Source organism: Rhineura floridana, chromosome 1 (assembly GCF_030035675.1).
Source record: "Rhineura floridana isolate rRhiFlo1 chromosome 1, rRhiFlo1.hap2, whole genome shotgun sequence".
NCBI lineage: Eukaryota > Metazoa > Chordata > Lepidosauria > Squamata > Rhineuridae > Rhineura > Rhineura floridana.
In genome coordinates, this window is record NC_084480.1 from 237,191,380 (window position 1) to 237,210,422 (window position 19,043).

The 19,043-nt window shown below is 39.9% G+C and overlaps 1 protein-coding gene across 3 annotated transcripts in view; it reads right to left on the bottom strand.

The window, feature by feature from the left end:
- GNAL (G protein subunit alpha L) overlaps positions 1 to 19,043 on the bottom strand; it is a 253,534-nt gene that overhangs the window by 170,402 nt on the left and 64,089 nt on the right. For 2 of the 3 annotated variants that reach the window (XM_061595166.1, XM_061595146.1), the window contains exons 2-4: positions 6,405 to 6,477; positions 5,501 to 5,555; positions 5,217 to 5,336 (exon numbers count right to left, since the gene is read on the bottom strand). In XM_061595166.1, coding sequence (XP_061451150.1) covers positions 5,217 to 5,336; positions 5,501 to 5,555; positions 6,405 to 6,439 — 210 coding nt within the window. In that variant the 5' untranslated portion in view covers positions 6,440 to 6,477. Of the gene's footprint in view, positions 1 to 5,216; positions 5,337 to 5,500; positions 5,556 to 6,404; positions 6,478 to 6,762; positions 7,212 to 19,043 lie in introns of those variants that run through there. The other variant, XM_061595157.1, reaches the window with a different exon arrangement.

Below are 19,043 nucleotides of genomic sequence, written 5' to 3' on the forward strand. Positions count from 1 at the left end.
TCCAAAGTAGGATAACCTCAGTTTCATCATTTTAGCTTCTAGTGATAGTTCTGGTTTAATTTGTTCTAACACCCAATTGTTTGTCTTTTTTGCAGTCCATGGTATCCGCAAAGCTCTTCTCCAACACCACATTTAAAATGAGTTTATTTTTCTCTTATCCGCTTTTTTCACTGTCCAACTTTCACATCCATACATAGAGATCGGAAATACCATGGTCTGAATGATCCTGACTTTAGTGTTCAGTGATACATCTTTACATTTGAGGACCTTTTCTAGTTCTCACAGCTGCCCTCCCCAGTCCTAGCCTTCTTCTGATTTCTTGACTATTGTCTCCATTTTGGTTAATGATTGTGCCAAGGTATTAATCCTTGAAAAGTTCCATGTCCTCATTGTCAACTGTAAAGTTGCATAAATCTTCTGTTGTCATTACTTTAGTCTTAAGTTACCCAAAATGCAATGATCTGGCTTATGGACCTATGAAATCAATAAAGGGCTTGGACATTACATTTTGGGTAACTTACAGTGGTAGGTGGCTATCGCAAATGGGAGCTTAGCTTGGCTCCTGTTCAAACGTGGCAGCACTGCTGAAAAACATCTGGGAGTCTCTTAGAGAAGGCAGTGAATGATGCTGTGTCCACGTCAGGCCAGTGAGGAGTTGTTCGGGTGCCTGATCTGACTGACTGCTAGTGCTGGGACTGTTGTGTTTTTTAAACAGAAAGGGCGGGCAGAATATTTACAGTTAATGTTACATATATTCAGTTGCATTAAAGGAAAAAACATAGAGACATAATTAAAAAAATTTAAAATATGGGCACTGTCATGTTGACAAGAGAAACATTCCTATACATCAAGGAGAAGTTAGAATGTGAAAAAAGACATTCCATGAAAAAAGGACAGGTAGAAATTTGATTCAAATACAATACATTTTTTCACAGGTGACACAAAGGCAAGAAGGTTCAAAATTCATATAAAACCACTTTCCTGAAGGGCCACCAATCAACTTAAAAATGTATTACATTTAAAATTGTATTTCTACCTTTCACATATGCCCACCAACAATAGGAAAGAGGCTCAAAAGTGCTTTGAATGGCAATTGTATATTCATAAATGCACAAAGAAATAAAACGTTTTCTGACAAAACATAGGGAGAGTGTCATTCACAAAAAGGAGTAATATCATTGTGCATGTCCCAAAGAAAGTTAAAGGATGTTAACAAACCAATCTCATGAAGAGTTACATACTCCTAAAATTATTTATTTCTGAATAGGCCTGTAAGAATTCATAACTTGCCCTAAAATGTACCTATCAACAATTATATTTTATATGCAGATCAGTAATTCAGGCTACAATCCTATACACACTTACCTGGGAGTACAGCCTATTGGGGGGGGGAACTTACTTCTAAGCAAACATGCACAGTAATGCAATAATTTCCGAGATCAACTCTTAAATGTGATTCAACTTTCCAAGAACTTGCTGTACACATCCCTACAGATTAGGTATGTACAAGCTAATTGTTTTCTTCTTCTAGAAACATATTCTAAATATCTAAAGACAATGCAGCACCAATTATATTTGCAAACAGCATTCAAATATTTTAAGCTTAATCATCTTTTACAAGCAGAAACTTATTTAACAGACGTAGTACTGCTTCACAGCTAGTAGCGTAATATGCCCTTAATATATTCACCCTGCCACACAAAGGGCAAAATAATCATCAATACAGGATTAAAAATGGCACAGGTCAATTTCTCTTAACATAAAAAAATGTCAATCACCACTCTACCCCCAAACCCCATATAAACAGTAGAGCTGCTTCTTTCATTATAAACCTTTCTGAGAATACTGTCCTGCAATGTACCACACTAATTATTAACATCTTTTTCTTTTCTAACTTGTCTATTATACAAGTTAAAAAATCTATTCAAAATCTGTTCCCAAGCAATGACCCTACAAATGCTGTGCAAGACATTTGATTTTTCAAATATAATTGTTAAACCTGTTAGAAATTTCTTTCAATCTCTTCACAAATCTTTATAAAAATTAATAGAAGGAACTCTAAAATGGGAAAAACCTGCCTAGAAAATGTGTATCTCATAAACAAAGCACAGCATAAAGAACTAAAAACATCAAAAAAGGTAACTATACTTTAAGAAAAGTTGAGAAACAGCAACAAAAATAAATATAACTCTTGTTATAGAGACAGAACCACTACAATGAAATCTTTTTAAGGTTAAAACACTTGGATGTTTCATTCTGCTTTTAAGTGTTTTATATTTTATGGTTTAGCTTTCACCATTACTTATATTTTTATATGGAATATTTTAATGCTGTTGTTTTAGTTAACTGCATTTTAGTGTTTCATAGTTTTGTATTGTAAACCACACTGAGAATTGCCTTGTGCATACATGGCAGGGCAGGGCAGGGCAGGAGAAACTATAGCTCTATTTAATTCTATAGGAATATTCCCTGTATAGGTGCTGCAATGTGAGCAGATCCTGTCGAATATATGCATCATATTTGATCTTCCCCAGAATTGAAAAATTGCAATATAGAAACAGACTCAATGTAGAGTAAACTTCAGTGCCTGTTACAATGTAAGCTAGCTAAATTTTAAATGAGGGTTTTTGTTCAAAAAGAGAAAAACAATTACTTTGTACTATTGAAATGACTGCTAACTACACTGCAGGACTAGCTAAATTTTAAATGAGGGTTTTTGTTCAAAAAGAGAAAAACAATTACTTTGTACTATTGAAATGACTGCTAACTACACTGCAGGTCCAGAACACACACTAGTTATTTAGAGTTAAAAGAAATGTTGGATAATGAATTCAATTAATCTACAGATATATTTCCTCATTTTAGACAGTCATATTCCATTTATCAACTATCACTAGATAGAAATTTAACAAACCATAGAACTGAACACCCTACTTTTAGGCATTTTAACCATTATTTTTAAAAATAACCAAATCACAATACCATTTTCATCCAAATTAAGACATTTTCAAACTCCTCCATGAAAAGTCAGTGACATGTTCTTATCAGGTATGTTGGCTAGTACCCAAAAGTTACTTCAGGTGATCAGAACAGCTTGCAACAGCACAGTAGGATTTATATTTTTTTAAAAAACTAGCAGATTGCCATACCATTATTCCAAACTACTTTTGAACCCTCTAAATTTTCAGAAATGCTTTGCCATGTGAGAACTGCTATTTGAGAAAGTTTTTTCTCATACTTTTGACTCATGGAACTAGTTGCAAGACTGTGCTCAAAACAGATGTTTTAATAAATTGTTTAAAAATTAAAACAATGTAACTTTAAAAAACCACTAGTTTCATATTGGAAAAACAATACTGCAATTGTATGTGGAGTCACAACCAAGAGATTAGTTCAACGAAATTTACATATGCACAATATCACATAACTGCAGTTAAAATACAGACTTGGTTTTTCCTCTAAGCATCACGACTTCTCTAATCTATATCCTTTACAAATTTATTTCACATGAATACATCCAAGTAACCCTATCAGAAATAATTTCATGTGAAGGTATATATTTTGTGCCTTTGCTCTTGTCAGAGGAAGGCAGAATACAAAACTCTAAGATCAGCCTTGATTTCCTAGGTTGGCATCCTTCCACAAAGGACCCAAAGTCCACCTTCATTTGAAAGCAGATCTCTAAAAATATTTTTATATTGGAGAAAGAATAACCTTTATGTTTCATCAATGGAGAAGAGACCTGCATTTGCTTACTTGTACAACATCCTTTCCTTTGGGCCTAGATCAAGCTTTTCATTTTCTGATGTGGTTCGTTTGAATTTTCTATACAGGGAAATGTCACACAAATGCCTCAATATGCAAGAAGGATATAGCAGAATCTCTGCAGGATAATTATACCACATTTCAAAAATATATGAAGACGATCCTTAGTCCTATTTCATATTTCCAAAAGGATATAACTAAAAGTTAAGGAAGTAGTAGCTAATACCTATTCACATTTAAAATTGCAAAATAAAATTCAACATAATTTAAAAGACATATAGTTTAACACCAGATCCCATTCAAGGGTTCATCATTTCTGTAAAAAGAGAGAGTCATCAAGCTGTATATGGGTAGCTTTCTAGATAATTTATAGCTACACCAAAGCCATACTTCTAAAAATAACAATCCTGAGATTTCAAGATGGTAAATATACCAGTCCAAGGTATTGGGCTGCAATCCTATACACCCTTATCTGTGGTAAGTCCCACTGAACTCAGTGGAAATAATTCTGAGGAGACATGCATAGGATTACACTGTTAGAAACATGAAATGAGGCAGCAGTTCTCTGCCCAAAGAGTAATAAATACAATGGACGAAAGGAAGAAAATTCACATTTGAAACAAAACAAAAAACATTTTCAAGCAATACAGTTACTTACAATACTAGATACTGCAGATATTTACAAGCCATGAACACTGAAGGCTTAAATTACAATATAAGTTAGCTTAAGAAAGTTCATGAAAGAAAGTTTCTCATTATCTGTCTCATCTCCTCCCTCTTGCAGCTGCCTGTGTCCCCACAAAAGCCTCTTTGGACAGTCAGGAGGCTCTCCTGAACAACATGGGATAGGGCAGAGGGCTGCTGGGGAGGAGGAAGTCACCCCAAATCAGGATTGGCTGATAAAATAGGTTAATCTAATGGTGTTCATAGAAGGAACGTTTTCTAACACCCACCACCCACAACCCAGGCTAGAACCCACATTGTTCAGTAGGAACCCCTGTCCTACAAGAAAGGCTTTGGGATGGGGGCACAGATGGCTGGAGGAGCAAGGAAGAATAGGAGACTTAGCATGTGAGCGTACGCATTACCCAACTTGCCACCAAGAAAAAAATAATCATCAGCAAAATAAACAGGCCATCTCCAATCTACGCATATTACTCTATTCATATTGGTTTTATCTGATCTCCTGCACTAAATCATGCCACGTTTGTTAATCCAGAAAATTAAAATTCCACATAGCTCTTGATTGCTTTCATTATATAATGCTGCCTCAATAACAGAAAATGCATCACTATGAATAGCATTTCTTCTATACATTTTATACAACACCAAAGAGAACAATTCAATGATAAAATCAATGATAATACATTTATCACATGGTAAACAAGTCATTCCATACTTTCTGAAAATTGCAAGGGGAAGGGAGAGGGAAGAGGACTTTTAAATCTTACCTGGGTGTAGTCAAAGTCAGAAAGTGGAGCTATACTCTTGATATAGTCCGCTCGGAATTGGTTTTCTTGGTTGGCCAATGGAACTGGAGGTATTAAAGTGCTCATTGCTGAAACTATGGTCTAGAATAAGAAAAACACAGGAGCAGAACATATTAACATAGATAAATCACAAATACAAAATTACTAGAAGATGATTCAGCCATATCTGAACTACAGGATTTTCTCTGCATGCGCTATCCTAGTTGCTAAAAATATACACTTAAATAATAAAAATGTATTCTTACCACAATTGCATCTTTTACATTTTTCCGAATATCCAGAATTTTCTGTTTCTTTTCTCTGTATTAAATCAAACACAAATCAATTTAGCCAAGTTGTTTTGAGTGTTCATCTCCCACTGCAACTTTGAAACTTAAATTTTAAAAGCTATTTTTATCCCTAATATTCAAAACGTATATCATGAAGGACAAATTAGTATAAGAATTTAATCAAGATAAATTATTTATATTTCTGCCAAGTGCCACATGACAAATGACAATGTATAAAGGGTTGTGAGTTAGTGGGGGAGGGATTACAAGTAATCTGCTTCTTTGTATTTCAAACCAACTTAAATTCTACATTTAAAAAAATGTCTAATAAAACAATAGTTATACTGCTTATATGACATTCTAAAAAGAACTCTGTGATAAATAATATAGTCTGCAAACACTTTGTAATAAAATACATTCCTGTTCTGATTTCTTCTTTACCAACTTTAAAAACAGGAGTATTTCAAATATGTGCCTGACAGACACATGCCAATTTAGCTATATCTACACACACACACCCCTCTAATAAATATATCATTAATACATAAGCAATATTTAGTTATTTGCTGTTGTAAGAAGTAGTCGCCATGTTGTTGCTACATAAGGGCCTATTAAACACTGCAGTAGCAACAGTGTAAAATATATCAGAAGGACCAGACCAAGAGGGGGGGAAAATGAATTCAAGCTTCTCTTAATATACATAAGCATGTCCACACTTTGTGGTAGGGTGGGTTGATGGAGGTAAATCACCAACAAGCTACATGTAAAAGGTGAGAAAGATATTATCCAGTTTGGTTCAATGTGCTTTAATGCATCTTGTTGGGTTTGGGGGTTGTGTTGTTATTGTTTTGTACCCCCTCCAAATAATAATAATCCTTACTCTGAATTAAATCCATTTACATGCAAGATCTTCATTTGCTTGACAATAGTGCTTTTTCCTGACTCACCAGCCCCTGAAAGAGAAGAAAAGAAAAATGTGTGATGTATACATTTGTGGGGAGGGAGAACCGGGAAAGACAGGACGAAAACATCTCTGTTCTCCCAAAACATTCATACACATACCTAGGTCAATGTGTGCATTTCACACACACTATTTAATAAAATAGGTCTGCATTCTTTCCATCTCATATTCTCTTGCACATAAATAGCATAGTTTGCTTGCCAGCCATGGGAAACTGAACTGTACCACTGCACCCTCAGCTCTCCCCCCCCCCCATCAAAAAGCCGTTCTTCCTTACCCAGCAAAAGCAAACGGTGTGTGGCTTTATAAGCCAGTCGCTCTTTCTGCAACTGCTTCTCTATTTTTTTGTTGGCTTCTCGCTGTGCTTTCTCATCAATACGCTGATCCTCCGTTTTGCTGTTGCCCAAACACCCCATTGCTGTCACTTAGGGTGGATGTCAGATTGCACTATTTATTTATAATTCTATTCAAAGAAATAATTTTAACAGATGATATTTATATCCCTGTGATGGTATCTCTCCTGTTTCTTCCCCACCAGTTGTTCAAATAAAATGGTTTCTGGTCGATTCTGATCACAGTTGGTTTCTTTTTCCTCTCCCAAAGAGATGCAAAGAGCTTCCGGAAGAGGTAAGTGTTGTTAAACAGAACAAAAATCTGTACAAAAAGCCTAACACACCGTGAAAAAAGAGAAGGGCTCCTCCTGGAAACCTAATGCTGCCTTTCTCTCACTACCACACGCGCGCGCGCGCGCGTGCACACACACACACACAAACACAGAAGACGCGCACACACACTTACAATCCCTATATTTCTCTGTAAAGGTCTATTTTTGTCTTTCTAACTCAGCACTGCCTCTTTCTGTGAGACCAGGAAGTAGTCAAAGTACAAACGCTGCAGGAGTGAAAGGGGAGGGGGAGAGGAGGGGAGACAGCTGGATTCTATGGACTGTGCTAACTCTTGATTATTATTTTTTTTAAAAAACCCAAATACTTAAAATGGGGTACTGGGATGTGGAAGAGGGAAATGAGAGAGTCAAGCTGAGCTACTGACTTTAAAAATCTATTCTAGATCACAGTATGACTTCTTCAAAAATGTGGATTTAATATGTGAATTCTATTTTGATCCATTGTCCCCATGTATAAATGCACATAGTGCACAGAACAGGTTTAGCCTAGGCTAAATCATCACCCATTTTCTCTCCCCAATGTCTCTAACGATAGTCCTTGTAGAAATATGGATTCTTCTATAGAAGATTACTGTACCCTTTCATGCTTAAGTAAGCAATTCTGCCCACCACCACACTCCTATTAAACAAATGGTGTTGGAAGCTGGCATTTTCAGAAGGAGCATGTGGATTCTTCCAGATGTCAGAAATACTGAAGTTAAACAGACCACTAAATGCCAAATCTAAGTGTGCTACAGCACATAAATTCGTGAAAGGATTTGCTTTTCAGCCCTGATCAGGAATGAGTAAGTATGAAAGCTGTGCGCCCATCTTTTCTATTTTGGAAAAAAGGTAATGGAATATAGAGATTGCTGGCAATGCTATCAATAATCAGAGTTTCAAGCATAAAACAACTCATTCACAACATATAGACAAAGCATAAGATTTTAAGAACCAATGCACTTTACAATCTGCTTCGATCAGCTTAACACTATTTGCAATAGAGATGGTGAGCAGCTTTGTACTCCCCCGATGCCCACCCAAGAAATCAGGCCCAATGATCAAAATCTATGGGTCCAATTCCCTCTGCTGTGTGCTATACTATTCTCATCCACAAGGGAAAAATAATAATATTGGGGGCCAGGACTATGAACCACTACATTTCGAAAATCTCCAGCGGAAAAAGATACTGCCAGCAGTATTTTTGAACCAAGTCTTAATAAACAGCTGGGGGAATGAGACTCAGCGGGCTTCGTCCATTCTCCATTTGCTTCACTATCCCTGGCCCCCAAGTTGAGGTATTTGCTTCTTGGAAGATGGAAATAGGTAGCAAACCAAGACACAAATCTATTGGGTGAACGGTGTTTTTAAAAAGAAATACTGTCATTTCTATTTGCTTCAATACGTGCAGGGATGCACAGTCAAACATCTCTGCTTCAAACATTTGCCCAACCCCCAATTTTCAACACCACATAATTTCCAGCAGTAGTATTCCCGATAACCTCAGATGTAAGATTTACCTTTCAGCTGCTTTTCAGCCTTAATCCCATGCCTAATGCTACTTTCCTCAAACTAACCACTGCACAGTGTACAATGACTACCTGCATCATGTGAATGTGCATTCTCTCTGTTCATCTCACCTCTTAACTAGTTCCAACTATCTATAAAGGAGGCTGTGGTATGACCACCTCTGAAGAAACCTGTCTTGGACCTGGAAGACTTGAGCCTTGTCTAACATTCCCTTCCAGAGCAAGGTGTGTGAGTTGGTGGTTGGTAGCTAATTCCAAGCCCTCTTCGATGAAATTGATTTTCTGGATTCATTTCTATCAGGGTTCAGGCCCGCATTTGGCACAGAAATGTCTTGCTCACACTGTGGGATGACCTGTGTCAGGAGAGAGACAGGTGGAGGAAGACACTGTTGATTCTCCTGGACCTCTCAGCAACTTTCAATACCACCGACCATGGTATCCTTCCCAGACAGGCTATTTGGTTGGAGGTTGGGAAAGCTGCTTTTCAGTAGTTCCACTCCTATCTCAATGGCCAATTCCAGAATGTGGTGCTGGGGGATTTCTGTTCAAATCCTTGGGCGTTTATGCTTTGAGGTCCTGCAGGAATCCCTTTTATCCTGCATACTTTTTAACATCTACATGAAACCACTCAATGACTTCATCCAGAGATTTGAAAAAAAGTGCCATCAATACACAGATGAAACCCATTTCTTCTTTTCATCTAATGCAGACAGGGACATAGACTTTCCCAATTTGGGGGTGGGGCTGGGGCTAGGCCAAACCTAGTACAAGATGGGTGCAGGTGAATGGTTATAGTGGTATCTCAGTTGTCTTCTGCTGTGTCCTGTCTTTGAGATTTTCTTTTAGGATGGTCACTTTAAGATCTGCAAATGTACGTGCATGTACATAGGACAAACTGAACAGTCAGAGAATAAATGGACACAAATTTGACATTAAGAAAGGTAACACAGAAAAGACTGTAGGGCAAGGGGTTCCCAAACTGTGGTCCGTAGACAAGTGTTCACAAGCTTCATCCAGGTAGTTCATGGCATATCCTCATTAAATAATGGATTTTGATCCCAGTCTGCATCTGTATTAGAATGGTTTTTCAGATTTTTAAGAAATGTTTTGTTTTTAAAGATGTTTTTAGTTTTTCATCACTTCTTGTTTGCTACCCTGAATCCTTTGGGAGGAAAGACCAGCAAATAGTAGGAGTATTTTTACTGCTTCTTTTATTTCTTATATTGTATTTTGTATTACAAATTGAAGTGTATGGAATGCAAATTGTAATACTATAAATTAATCTATAAGAAATACAGGAAGCAATAAGAATACAGTTAAAATCATATGGCATCTAGCGCAGAGCATTATAATTGCTACAACATGCAGACATTAGCAGTTTTCAAGTGGTTCATGGCAAAAAAAGTTTGGGGACCACTGCTGTAGGGAACATTTTAATCTTCCCTGCAGGAATCTTGTTCCTCCTTCATTCAGAAGGGTGACTAAACAACATGAAATTATAGCATCATGGATGCCTTCATTTGGTAAAGACATGGTTGTAGTCTTTGAGCCAGTGCAGAGTGGAAAACAGTTAGTGTGCACTAACTCAGTTTCTGAGCAACGTACAGAGTTCAAGTATTGGCAATCTTCTTTTCACTTCAGACTCTTAACCAAGTATACTATAAATGAGTGCAAGCACATTTTAGGGTAATTCCTAACAACTGTGAAGTACATCTGCATCATGACTGCCTCCATAGCCATGTCCTCAAGAAAAACCCAGAGTCATGCCAGCAGGATTTTTTATATCTTGGTTTTCTAACATGGTGCTTAAAAACTTCATCTTAAAGTATAGACATACAAAACAAACTACTAATAAAATCTCATAATTATGTTTATGGGGCATAACTACAATCCTGTACATAGTTACCTGGGAGTAAGCACCATCAAACGCAGTACAGGTTCAACTTTTAAAACCCATTTGGCTTTAAAATGTAATCTGCTGCTGAGCGACAGATGTCAAAATATGCTTTGTCTGATACTTAATCATAAGAGAGCCACTCATAGGTTCTTTTCCAAGTATCTTGGTACTGTTGTCCTGACTTTGCTTTCACATTAGGAGCTCTCATTTCTGAAGACTCTCCCTCCCGCTTAGCTTCCTGCCAAGGAAGAAGTCATGGAGATTCCTCCTGGGCCTACATTCAGGTCTCCGCTGCAGGATGTTGTAGGTGTACTTTCACCAGTGGAAACATTAACCTCATAATGGGTCTGTTGCTTTCTAATAACAATTCCATGGTGAACTGGTGAGAATGGTGGACTGAACACAATTCAAAGGAAAATATCAGAATTCTGAAGAAGGTGAATCACTGTTGCAACCACTCTAGACCCCAGTGTAGTCACCGATTTAAAAAAACTCTCATGTTGGCTCAAGCTGGTCAGCTGAACAAGTTTACGTTAGCTGACAAAACCCATCTCTCATAGCCACTCTTTTAAGCAGTTTTGACATTGTTTGTCTAAATTGCATTTTAAAAAATAAGAGGGGGATAACCGTATTAGTCCACAGTATACAAAAAAAATCATGTGGCACTTTAAAGACTTACTGTATTTTTTAAAAAAGCATAAGCTTTCTTAGGCCAGCTCCTACTTCCTCAGATGCATGAATAAAGAATCAAGCAGGGTGTATATACAGTGTTGCACACACTCCAATCTCTGAGCAGTGTGACTTCCAGGGGTTCCTGTGCTTACCTAGGATTTTGTTCCTTGGAATGAAGGTCAGCAGAGACTGTGGTGTCTTTCTGACATGCGGTTTATTCACACATATATACACCCTGAGATTAAGACGGAGGGAATCACAGCATTAACACTCCAACAGATTCTGCTTCCCCATTAGGTTTCTAGGGAAGTCCCCAAAGCCACAGCTTGAGATTCAGAACAGAGAGGAAACCTCTCTCTGTCTTTCCAGCCAGGTCTGGTTCTAAAGGGTGGCCAGGTGGGACACTGGCCTGAGGGCCCCAGAGCTACAGGCGCCCCTGAGGGGCCCTCCACTCCCCTTCTGCAATCAGCCCAAGCTGCCCACCATCCCCCCGCTTCACCTACCTTTCTCTCTGCTTTTTGCAGTGTGCGCAGGGTTGCCATCAACCAAGATGGCGGCAGAGGCTTCAGCCCCTTACAGAAACCTTGGCCGCCATCTTTATTGATGGCAACTCTGCGCACACAGCCGCAAACAACAGCAGAGAAAGGTAGGTGAAGCGGGGGATGGAGGGTGGCTTGGACGCTCCTGTCCTGTGATCCACACTGCGGCTCCTGTCACGGATCGCAGAAGGGGAGCGGAGTGGCCCAGGGCAGGCTGATGCCCAAGGGCCGTGGCATGCCTGGAGCCGGCCCTGTTTCCAGCTCCAAATCAGACTAATACTAACACACACAGGCCACTTCCTGCACAAGCCAGGTGAAGGGGGAAGGGCTATCGTTTCTTGGCCAAATCCTTACACATGGTAATGGAGCACACCACAGACCTGGCTGGACCAATTAACTGATGAAAATAACAGGTTTGACAAGTTCAGCAGGTTTTTCTGCTAACTATCTATACAAATTCAAAATCAGAGGCTGGAAAGGAGATCCAAAGACATCACATAGACCAACCCTGCAATCCTATAACAATAGTCAACTTCCTAGCCATTCAATGACACATCTTAAAGTCATTTAGCTAAGGAACACAACAGCTTAACTTCAAAACAATCTCAAGATGGCACATGAATCCACGTAAACTAAAAAGAACAACAAATGATTGTTAATAATAATTTTTTGTTTATTGTAAAATCTGCTGTTATTATTTAAAACTTATAAATGAAGTACGCTGTGGCCTACAAAAGCTTACGCCATAATAAAAACAGTAATTAAAGTCCCACATTAAAGTCCACTAAAGTTCTTTCATGGTGACTGAGAGACACCTTCCCAACTGTAACAAAATGGTTATAGTATCTGTAAACTACAGTGCCTTCCAAAAGTTCTCAGGCCCCTGAATGCTCTCATATTACTGAATTACAAATGGTACATTGTAATTTCATTCTGTATGATACTTTATTTTGAAACACTGAAACTCAAAATCAAATCAATTATTGTAAGGTGACATTGGTTTTATGTTGGGAAATGTTTGTAAAAAACAAAAAACTGAAACATGTTGCTTGCATAAGTGTTCAACCGCCACACATTAATATTTGGTAGAGCCACCTTTCGCTGCAATAACAGCTTTAAGTCTTTTGGGATAGGCATGTACCAGCTTTGCACACAGTGTCAGAGGGATTTTGGCCCATTCTTTTTGGCAGATTTGCTCCGGGTCATTCAGGTCGGTTGGACATCGCTTGTGGATCACAATTTTCACAGAGCACTACAGATTCTCAGTAGGATTGAGATCAGGACTTTGACTGGGCCACTGCAGGACATTCACCTTTTGGTTCTTGAGCCACTCCAAGGTTGCTTTGGCCTTGTGCTTAGGATCACTATCCTGCTGAAAAGTGAATTTCCTTCCAAGCTTCAGTTTTTGAGTGGACTGAATCAGGTTTCTCTTGCAGTATTTCTCTGTGTCCTGCTCCATCCATTCTTCCTTCCATTTTAACAAGATGCCCAGACCCTGCTGATGAGAAGCATCCCCACAGCATGATGCTGCCACCACCATATTTTAATGTATGGATGGTGTGTCTTCAGGCATGGGCAGTGTTAGGTTTTTGCCACACATAGTGCTTTAAGTTTTGGCCAAAAAGCTCTATCTTGGTCTCATCTGACCACAAAACCTTTTCCCACATCATAGCTGGGGCACTCTCATGCTTTCTGGCAAACTTCATATGTGCTTTCAGATGGTACTTTTTGAGTAACGGCTTCTTTCTTGCCACCCTCCCATACCAGTGGGAGGGTGTTTATGCAGAGCTCTTGATATGGTTGACTGGTGCACCATTACTCCACTCCCAGCCACTGAACTCTGTAGCTCTTTCAAAGTGATTGTTGGCCTCTCTCTAGCTTCTCTCACTGGTCTCCTTGATCGAACATTGAGTTTTGAGGGATGACCTTTTCTTGGCAGTGCCTGGGTGGTGTGATGCAGTTTTCACTTCCTGATTATTGATCTAACTGTGCTTGCTGGGGTATCCAAACACTTGGATATTATTTAGTACCCTTTTCCTAATCTAGGCATTTGTATTACATTATCTCTCACTTCTGTAGAATGCTCTTTGGTCTTTATTTTCCTTCAGATCCACAGCATGACCAATGATCCTTCAACAGTGGGGTTTTTATCCTGACAATGTGACAGCAACTTTAATGGTTCACACGTGGATGCCAATTGTAAGGTAATTGTCTCCTCGAGGGCAATTGCTTTAATTTTTGTAAACTGGGAGCTTCCACAGCACAGGGGTTAAATACTTATGCAAGCTGCATGTTTCAGTTTTTTATGTTTCTTACAAACATTTCCCAACATAAAACCAATGTCACCTTACAATAATTGCCATTGAGTTTCAGTGTTTCAAAATAAAACATACAGAATTAAATTACAATGTACCATTAGTAATTCAGTCATATGAGAGCATTGGTCAGGGGACTGAGTGCTTCTGCAAGACACTGTATGTTAAAGATGTTATTTATATTTAATATTATGGAGGCTCTTGACTTACCTATCTTCAAATCGTTTTTACAGATATGCAGTCTACCCAACTAAGACCTCACAGTCTACTGCTCCAAAGAAAGTGGGTTGAGCCAGGGTTAAGGACTAAGGCTGCAATCCAACACACACTTACCAGGGAGTAAGTACCCCTGAACCCAATGGATCTTACTTCTGAGTAGACATGTGCTGGATTACAGCCTAAAACACCTTGTGAGGACCATAGGCCATTTAAGGCAGGGTATAAACTATTAATAAACAAACAGAAACAAACAGATACTGGAAAGCAGGAACAAAGCCCCAAAGAATAACAGACATTGTAGTACAACACAACAGAGAGATGGGGCAATCATTTCCTCCAGCAATGTTGTAACTGAGTCCATCATGTGAGCCTGTCAATACTGCCTGGCAGGGCCTGAGCCCCCCCACCGGAAATCCAGGGGGTGGGCTTGAGCCTCTCAGCCCCTCAAAGTTTACACCTATAAATGTAGGTCAGGCAGCAGGAATGCAGAAATGGGTTGATGGTGGCCAATAAAATGAAGTTCAATCACACAAGATGGAGGTACCATTAATGGTTAGTTCATTTGCCCAGGCAAAGAGTGTTCAACCTGTTCTACAGAGGGGGTTGCACCTACTCTTGATCATTTTGGTTGTCCTTTGCTGCATGTTTTATTATTTATTATTATTATTTTATTCAGCTTATATCCCGCCCAACTAGCAAACAGCTCTCTGGGCGGCAAACATAGAAACATATACAATAATAAAATTACAAGATCAATATAACAAATATAAAAGTACATCATCTAAAATACCAATTACAACATTTACATAAATAACTTAGATTAAAATGCCTCAGAGAAGAGAAAGGTTTTAACCTGGCGCCGAAAAGATAATAGTGTCGGCGCCAGGCGTACCTCCTCGGGGAGACTATTCCACAATTCGGGGGCCACCACTGAGAAGGCCCTAGATCTTGTTACTACCCTCCGGGCCTCCCTATGGGTCGGGACCCAGAGGAGGGCCTTCGTAGTAGACCGTAGTGTACGAGCCGGTTCATAACGGGAGAGGCATTCCTGCAGGTATCGTGGTCCCACACCGTATAAGGCTTTATAGGTTAATACCAACACTTTGAATCTGGCCCGGTAGCATATTGGAAGCCAGTGCAGGCGAGCCAGAACAGGTGTTATATGCTCAGACCGCTTAGTTCTTGTTAGCAGTCTGGCCGCCGCATTTTGCACTAGCTGTAGCTTCCGAACCGTCTTCAGAGGTAGCCCTACGTAGAGCGCGTTGCAGTAGTCCAAACGTGAGGTTACCAGAGCATGAACCACTGATGTAAGGTCCTCCTTACTCAGATAGGGACGTAGCTGGGCTACCAACCGAAGTTGGTAAAACGCATTCCGTGCCACCGAGGCTACATGGGCCTCGAGTGATAGGGAAGAGTCTAAAACGACTCCCAACTTTTCCAGTTCTATTAGATCCTTTTTTAAATGGGGTAATGAAAACTGTACACAGTTTCTAAATGCAGCTGCACTCTAGAGTTATGTGAAGGTACTGTGACATTGACAATTAATTTTTGACTCCCTTTCTTAAACATTCCAAGTGTGGAGTTTTACTTTATCACTGGCACTACATAGCTTGGCGGCTGGAACGTCAGCAATAATACCACGGTGGTAGCAAGTGTAGGACCCCCAAATGGGGCATTATGGGGGTGGAGCAGAGCCTGCCATAAATCCACTGGGTCCAAAACTATTGCATTTCCTGAGAGAGGCCTGATCTGGGTCTCTCAGTTATACCTACCCAGAGTTAGCATAGCCAAGTACCTCCGCATCACATTCAACAGAGAGGAAATAAAAACATGTTGAGAACTGCTGGGCTGAAAAGCTCAACCAAATTGCCTCCTCCCCCTCACCCCATGGTAAGCATGAGCCAGGAGGACTTTGGATATGGCGATACATCCTCTACACAGCTACCTCCATTCTCCTAGGATTACTTTGTTAGTGTATGTGTGAAGTTAGGGTTTTTTCCTCTTAGGTACATCACTTTGCACTTCCTCACACTGAACTACATTTGTCATTCTGTTGTCCTTTTACCTAGCTTGGAGAGATCTTTTGGATCTCTTCACAGCCAACTTGGGTTTTACCATCATGAATAATCTGGTGTTATCCACAAACTTGGCTATCATATTATTCAACCCCACTCCAAACTATTTATGTAGCACTGGCCCCAATACAGTAGGGCCCCATTTATAAGGTGGGTTAGGGACCAGGCCCCCGCTGTAAAGCGGAAATTGCCGTAAAGCGGAACCCATTGACTATAATGGGTCGTTTCACGCGAAAATGCCGCAAAATCGGCTTTAAAATGGGGAATTTCCCCTAATGAAAGCCGCCGCATCAGCTGAACGCCGGAAAACAGAATGCCGTAAAGCGGGGCCCTACTGTACAGATCCTTTCGGGACCCCAATGTTAACTTACATTATCTGCTTATTACTATTTTTCCTTCTTCAGTTACTGATCCATTAAAACACACTTTTTTATCCCCAGATTTCTACATTTACTCTGGAGACTTTGATGACTGCTCAAATGTGTTTGGGCAGTCTAAATATTGGACAGCTCCTATCTACATGCTTGTTTATACTCCCACAAATTCCAGAACGCTGATGAGGCAGGACTTCGCTTTCTAGAAGCCGTGACATTCTTTCATTTGAAAGTCTTATCCTTCTGTATGATTAACATTTCAAACACAATAATGCTTTCCACTAATTTACCTAGACAGACATTAAACTAACAGGCCTATAATTTTTTGGCTTCCCTCCTACATCCATTTTTAAAAAAATGGTGTTGTACTGAACACCTTCCACTCCACAAGTAAAGAGACTGATTTTAGTGACAAATGTTGAAATATCAACAATTTCACACTTTATGGACTCACTGGTTTATATTATCATAAGAACATAAGAAGAGCCTGCTGGATCAGGCCAGTGGCCCATCTAGTCCAGCATCCTGTTCTCACAGTGGCAACCAGGTGCTTGGGGGAAGCCCGCAAGCAGGACCCGAGTGCAAGAACACTCTCCCCTCCTGAGGCTTCCGGCAACTGGTTTTCAGAAGCATGCTGCCTCTGACTAGGGTGGCACAGCACAGCCATCACGGCTAGTAGCCATTGATAGCCCTGTCCTCCATGAATTTGTCTAATCTTCTTTTAAAGCCGTCCAAGCTGGTGGCCATTACTGCATCTTGTGGGAGCAAATTCCATAGTTTAACTATGCGCTGAGGAAAGAAGTACTTCCTTTTGTCTGTCCTGAATCTTCCAACATTCAGCTTCTTTGAATGTCCACGAGTTCCAGTATTATGAGAGAGGGAGAAAAACTTTTCTCTATCCACCTTCTCAATGCATAATTTTATACACTTCTATCATGTCTCCTCTGACCCACCTTTTCTCTAAACTAAAAAGCCCCAAATGCTGCAACCTTTCCTCGTAAGGGAGTCGCTCCATCCCCTTGATCATTCCGGTTGCCCTCTTCTGAACCTTTTCCAACTCTATAATATCCTTTTTGAGATGAGGCGACCAGAACTGTACACAGTATTCCAAATGCGGCCGCACCATAGATTTATACAACGGCATTATGATATCGGCTGTTTTATTTTCAATACCTTTCCTAATGTTAGGTCCCAACCCAACACGCAAGTCGCCCTGTCAACCCCAACTCGCTTATTACACCCGGGAAGAGTGCGGAGTTGAGTGCAAATGAACCCACTATCAGAGATCAAGTAACACGAGACAAAAACCTTTGCAAAGGGGACCCAATACTTACAAGCCGAAGCAGGCCAGCATGGGAACCTCGTTTATTGGTGCTCAAGGGTTTATATAGGTTTACCCCGAAGTTTACAATATCGGGTTCACGTCATAAAATACAAAAGAAACAATTGCTAACTGTCATAGCTTTGGGGCATGTGTAAGGAGGTAAAGGGGTACCGGGGGAAGGACAAGGTGGAAACATCAAGACTATCTTTCAGACTCCATGCCTGCATATTTCGCATGTCCTTGAGATAAGCACTATGCAGGAACAGACAAAGGCAACTATTGAGGGGAGGCCCAGCTGCAACTGGGCGCCCCCTAAACCAGAGACAGACATGATATTATTCTGCTTACATATCAAAGGAGTATTACAAGTCAAGGATATGAGGGGCATTGGGATAGCGTTTGACATTTCTATGTAAGGCACATTAGTAACAATAAGCAAGGCCATAAGCATAAATGTGATACAGAAATGCATAGTAGGAAAGTTTCCAGCTTAAACCGGCTTTTATTATGCGAGCCACTGGAATGTAGGTAAGGGTCAGGTCACCAGGAAATAAACTGACATTTTATATCAAAAGTCAAATAAAGGCCAGTTTGGTTCTATTTCCCATGAAGCCCAAGCTGGTTTAGGCAAGACAAGTGAATTATAGTTACACAAGCACTGGGGTTTTCAATTTATCCCTAACACTAATTATCGCTAGCATGGAATTTGCCTTTTTCACAGCTGCCGCACACTGGGTCGACATTTTCATCGTGCTGTCCACTACAACCCCGAGGTCTCTCTCCTGGTCGGTCACCGCCAGTTCAGACCCCATGTGAAATTAAGATTTTTTGCTCCAATATGCATAATTTTACACTTGTTTATATTGAATTGCATTTGCCATTTTTCCGCCCATTCACTCAGTTTGGAGAGATCTTTTTGGAGCTCTTCACAATCCCTTTTTCACAATCCC